Source organism: Centroberyx affinis, unplaced genomic scaffold, assembly GCF_046629955.1.
Source record: "Centroberyx affinis isolate AG114_WGS23_722 - 3 ecotype Tasmania unplaced genomic scaffold, CSIRO-AGI_Caff_v1 ptg004734l_1, whole genome shotgun sequence".
In the NCBI taxonomy this organism is placed as follows: Eukaryota; Metazoa; Chordata; class Actinopteri; order Beryciformes; family Berycidae; genus Centroberyx; species Centroberyx affinis.
The window spans coordinates 337,598-343,597 of record NW_027282291.1 but is presented as its reverse complement, the minus strand read 5'-3'; the positions used below and the strand labels follow the sequence as shown (position 1 = coordinate 343,597).

At 45.6% G+C, this 6,000-nt stretch overlaps 1 protein-coding gene across 6 annotated transcripts in view; it reads left to right on the top strand.

The window, feature by feature from the left end:
* The first annotated feature begins 2,910 nt into the window (after positions 1–2,910).
* iqsec1a (IQ motif and Sec7 domain ArfGEF 1a) overlaps positions 2,911–6,000 on the top strand; it is an 89,016-nt gene continuing 85,926 nt past the window's right edge. For all 6 annotated transcript variants that reach the window (XM_071544917.1, XM_071544918.1, XM_071544919.1 and 3 more), the window contains exon 1: positions 2,911–3,177. In XM_071544917.1, the coding sequence (XP_071401018.1) occupies positions 2,918–3,177 (260 nt within the window). In that variant the 5' untranslated portion in view covers positions 2,911–2,917. The remainder of the gene's footprint in view (positions 3,178–6,000) is intronic.

The following is a 6,000-nucleotide window of genomic DNA, read 5'->3' as shown; positions in this document are numbered from 1 at the left end:
CATTCTCAGAAAAAGTTTTCCACTCTGCTGGTTCAATGATCGGGCCCCTTGTTCCATCTCAGCTGGTGAATGTTTTGTGGGGCTGAACTAAGAGAGCTTCTGAGCGGTTTTGCCTCAGTGCAAATAATATGAGTGATTTCACAAAATAAATCTCTCTGGCGGGTAAAAGTAAACACTGGCACTAGCATGACTGGTCATCCAGGTGAAGGAAGGAGAGTGCCAAAGACCATAATAATAACAAACGTGTTTCAAAATACTTCATAACCTGTGGGGGGCGACGTTCCTCATCCACAAGTCATGAGTTGCATAGACTTATACTGTATGATGCACATTCTGCACCACTTTCCATCAGTAGGATATATGTATGGCTGTTGGGAGTGCATGACTGAATACTGTAACTGTGGAGTGGAAAATGTGAAAATATAGGATTTAGGTGTAGAGGCATTTGATTTTGTGATTTGATTTTTTGTGACAGTCTTTATTCCCACAAGGGAACATTCTCTTTTCTCTTGCCCCGCTCCAGAGGAAGGTCCAAGCACAAGGTCAGCTGCAGAACAGCAGCCCTGCAGCTGGTAGGGGTCCAGTGTCTTGCTGGAGGACACTTCAGCAGGACTAAAGGACTACGCCACCCTGCTTGTAGAAGGTGACAGCTTTGTTGGCATGTGAAGGACACAGAACGGAGGCTGTCACCTGAAAATGGCACGTGGCAGTCTGGGGGGTATAAACAGCTGGATTAGAAATACATCTGTATTGAGGAATTAAGCGCGGCATCTGCCGGTGTTGACAGGCAACATCACCCTGCCACTGTTGCCTGAGACTGGCTGTGCATGCGGTATACCCTTCTGGGTGGCACTTCTCAGAGTGTACCGAGGCTCTTGCAGGCCTCCTTGGCCTCCTGCCATAGGGATTAGAGAGCCACAGAGAAAACCTAATGCGCTCCATCTGCACTCCATGTTCTTAAACTGCTTCCCACTGTCACTGGTTTGCTGCACAGCTCCGGTATCTGCCTCCGCAAGAAAACAAGTTATCTCAGAACTTCCAAGCGCAGCCTTTCCTCCTTCAGGTGGCTTACCGTGGAGGTAAAGCCCTCAATTTCATGGACAAAGCATTCATCCTCTCCAAATGCACTGTAACTGCATCCAGGAATACAGAATCTCAATTGAGCTTTGAAAAATTGATCAAAGGGAAAGAAGGAGTGTGAGGAGAGAGGTGGATATGAAAATGGTTGAGCAGCTCTATGTTTGACGACTAGCTGCGAGTGTGTATGTCTGTCATCTCCCCCTGTGGTTTTGATTACAAAGCCAGTAACAGTGGAGCGATCACAGGCAGTAGAGTGAATAATGCACACTGTCCCGCTCAGCCTCATTCACTACGCAATTCACCTCTCAATCCCTGCAGATACAGTATGTGTACTGTATGTGACCTGTTTCTCTTCCTTCTAATGAAGTTGTTTTTCCTTTGCTCTGTGATATCGAAAGAAATGCTTTTGAAATCTCTTAGACAATCTTATATTTAGTATGATATCTGTTGCCAAACTGAATTCAGTTTGATGCCAACATTTTGAAGCCTTAGTCTCAGGATGGGGCAGATATGCAAGTGTGCAAAGATGGGAATGAGACGGTCACCTATCCATCACACTCAGCTCCAGCCTCTTTATGTTATTGAGTAGTGCCTGTGCTGCAGTTTGCTGTCTCACAGCCCCGCTGGGATATGGCCTGTGGAAAAGTGCAACCTCCTGCCACACATACAAATGTGCTGAATCATTATTGATAAGCCCTTCTTGATTCAAACACTACCACACACAGCTGCTAACTGTCCTGATCATCATCAGAGGAGGGGATATAGGCTGCTGCTGAAACAGCAATAGACTATTGACAGCATGGTGTAGCCTATGTATGTACTGTATGTAGTCTGAATGGAGTAGACACCTTTCTGCAGGCAGGACACATCACACTGTATCTACCTTAAGACCGCACTACACTAATGATGTACTAAAATTAGACCCTGACACACCAAAATCCAGCAATGTTATTATTATAAGTACAATACCAATAAATAAATAAAATGCAATGAAAATGTTTACAATATCATCAAATATAATGTGCATAATGTTCTGGCCTATGTCAGAGAGAGAGAGAGAGAGAGAGAGAGAGAGAGAGAGAGAGAGAGAGAGAGAGAGAGAGAGAGAGAGAGAGAGATGAAACTGGTGAGAATGCAGGCATTTCCTTTTCTTTTTTTTTTTTTACATGGTGTCGCTGGCACTGGGAAAACTGGGGAATAAATGAAAGCAAATGCGCCGAAAATCAGTCGCACATATTCTCTTTCATGAAATCTAGGAGTGACAAGAGCGAGCGGAGTAGAACAAACATGCTGTATTGACAGCTGAGCCAACTCAACTTCAAGATTCATTTCCAGTTCTGTGTTGCAACCAGAAGCTATTGCGCCCAATGCGCCCTGCAGATTCATAAAACTTGAAAACCCCGCCTACTTGACAACCAGCGTCTGTTTACGAAAAGTCACGGGAACAGCATGGAGCTAAAGATAATAGAAAATGTCATACCGTGCCGTGAACAAGGGGAACAGCCAGGAGCAGCCAGACTGCACAGAGAGTCAAATCCGGTCCTCTTACAATATATTCTGTCACAATTGGTTGATTGATATTTTGACGCGTGATGACATTTCTGCAGTTTACCATAGTACGTGTAAATTAAGAGCTTCTAGTTTTGTGCTGTGGGACTCCTAAACGCGCGCACCGGTATTTCGTGATCCTGAACCATCATCCATTCCGAGTTAAAAACAATGGCGAGGCGCAAAAGGCGCAACCGTCTGATTTGTTGCGCGTAAACCCAGCCTGGGGTACAGACACGGCTCCTGCGATACAACAGGGAATCACAGCGCAAAAGCCAGTCGGAGCGAAATGGAAAGCCCGACCGAGAATCCAACCAGGGCTGCGGAATATTTGAAGGAGCTTAACAAAATCATCGAGACCCAGCAGGAGTTACTGGAGAGGCAGAGGGGAAGGATAGAGGAGCTGGAGCAGCAAGTGTCCGACTTGTGCACGGAGAACGCCTGTCTCAAGGAGCAGTACCAGCGGCACCTGGCAACTTGCAGGCTGCAGCAGGGCAGCAACAGCCTGGTCACACTGGGAGCCATTAAGGAGAATATCACCCAAGAAAAGTAAGAGATTACATTATCTGCCGATTGTATTATTAACAAAAGGTGAATGTGTATTACTATATTGTTCTCCTTCACAAGACGAACCCAGAAAGAGACACTCAACTTGGAGACTTCGTTGAAAATTGTAGGTAAACTCGAAATCATTGCAAAATTGGACGCTAACTAGTGCAAGTGCAACACCGCCACATCAAATGCCCCTTGGCTACTTTGGCATCATATGCTTGTCTCTTATGGATGTTGGGCACATTATGGTCGGTGATTTACGCACGGCACCAGCACAGAACAGGGGTACAGTGTGTCGTACAATAGACTACACAGCTTTTCTGCCCATATTTGGAAATCAGCAGTGTTTACATGGATTGCACCTGACTTCACTGCGCGTGAAAACATCTCCCAAAGGCACATCATGGCCAAACCAATGTTTTACTTGCAGATTAATACAATTTTCAACCTGGGGATATTACTGTTTTCATTTGATCTCTGGGACTGTCGTGTAATTGTCAGTTTTGTTTGTGGTATAGCAGAAATCTAAGCTATAGCAGGATATTAATATATAATCTAAGTTCATAAAGAATTATCTTTCATCCTCCACGAGTTCAGACATAGATACATAGTTACTCACACACCAATTAAAAAAAATATCCATGGCTGTAGTACAGTGTCCCTGTGTGATGTATAAACCATTCTATAAACCAAATATGAGTTGGAAAGGATCTGTAATCAGTGGTTTCTGCTTTGTCATCATCAAAGCTCATCTTTTTTTCATTAGTTATTATTAGTTTGATTAGTTTGTCGGGTCTTGATTAGATTTAGTCTGCAATTTATAACTTCGGCAGTCTGAGGTCTGAGCCATGCTGAGGCTAACTAGCCCTCAGTGGGCTCTGCTCTTATAAGTGGATTTCATATGCATGACAGGCACATAAATCCATGATATGGAACGCAAAACAAACTCTGGGAAAGGCACAGAGTTGGAACAGATCCATTATGCTATTAGTTCCATATGTTTCATTTTTTATGTCTTGAGGGCCGGGCCGGTCCTGTCTGCAGGCGGTGGGTTAAGTCCCAGGCAGGGCAGGGCAGGGTAGGGCAGAGGTAATGGAGCATTATATCAGGGGCTGTGGTGAGGCCACGATAATCAGACACACTGTTAGGATTACCCTCCTCACCCCTGTGCTGTGTTTAAAGTTCACTCTCTGTTGTCTATATCTCACTGATGCTTCAACATGCAGACACTTACCTCAGCTTTTGACAGTCTGCAGGATCTTGTGACCGTGTTTGACCTTTGTCTCCGGGGGCGTGTTAGTGTCGTGAAGATTGGTGGCAGCAAATCAATACAGATGACTCATGGACAGTATGTCTTTGCTGTTGGATGAAGCAGACTCATGAGATTAGGACGTACTATAACACTGACCTTTATCATGTTTCCTGTGTAAATCTCACATCTACACTGTGGACTATTCTGCCCGATGTCCCTGGAAAATCAGCCTCTGTCATCATCTCTCATTCATTCCCTCATGGTCACAGTGTCTGAACACCATTTCAGTCCTGCTAAGGGAGACTGGCACAGAGGTTACTGAGCAGCCTGTGATTTCCCCAATGAATGTGATGAAGTGTGACAGCTGTTAATAATGTAAAGCGAGTTTTATGGTGGAAACAGAATCCTAAATGTCATTTAAGTGCAGTGAGCAATTTAAAGTATGCAGTGATCTTAACAAGGATGTTTCTAAGATCTGCAAAGGTCATTTCAACACTGATAAAATGGGATTTAGATGTGTACTTGAAACTTAAACTATCAATCCATCCATCCATTTTCTTGCCGCTTATCCGGGTCAGGGTCACGGTGGCAGCAGGAAAGCAGAGCAGCCCAGACTTTATTTTCCACAGCGACTTCCTCCTGCTCTTCCTAGGGGATCCCCAGGCATTCCCAGGCCGGGGGTCCTCTCCCAGTCGGCCGTTCCCAGTACACCTCCAAAGGGAGGTGCCCAGAGCTCAGTTATGAATAAGAGTGATTCCTGAACTTGTCCACTTGGGGCAGTTGCTTACCCCTCACCTGAATGGGATAGTCCACCTTTTTCTGGGAGAGACCCAAGGCCTCAGACATGGAGGTGCTAACCTTCACCCACTCAGCTGCAAACTACTCCAATGCACATCAGAGATCGCAGTCTGATCAAGCCTGAATGACGACATCATCTGCAAACAGCAGAGATGCGACCCTAGTGCCACTGAACCGGACCTCAGCTTTGCCTTGATATCCTGTATATTAATATCACGAACAGGAGAGGAGACAACACACTTCCTTGTCGGTGTCCGATAGCCACCTTGAACAAACTTGACTGCCAAGAATTGAATGCCAAGAATACAAACACAGCTCTCTGTATAGGGACTGAATGGCTTGCAGCAGCTGCCCAGCACCCCATACTCCTGCTGCACCTTGCACAGGATACCTTAGGGAACGTGGTCGTACAACTTTTCTAAATCCGCAAAACACACAGACAGGATTAGCAAATCCCTTGAGTCCTCAATTATCTGTGAAAGGGTAAAAAGCCGGTCCTCTGTTTCATGACCAGGAGGAAATCTTCATTGTTTCTCCTGAATCTGAGGCTTGACCTTCGGCCAGAGGCTCCTTCTCAGCACGTTGGCACAGGCTTTCCCAGGGAGGCAAGGCAGTGTGATTCCTCAGTAGTTGGAACACACCCTCCTGTCCACTTCGGTAAAGATGACCACCACCCCTGTCTGCCAATCAAAAGGCACTGTTCCTGAAAACCATGCAACCCATGTCAACTGGGACACCCCTGCAATCCCTAGACTGACTGGGGGCTGTTG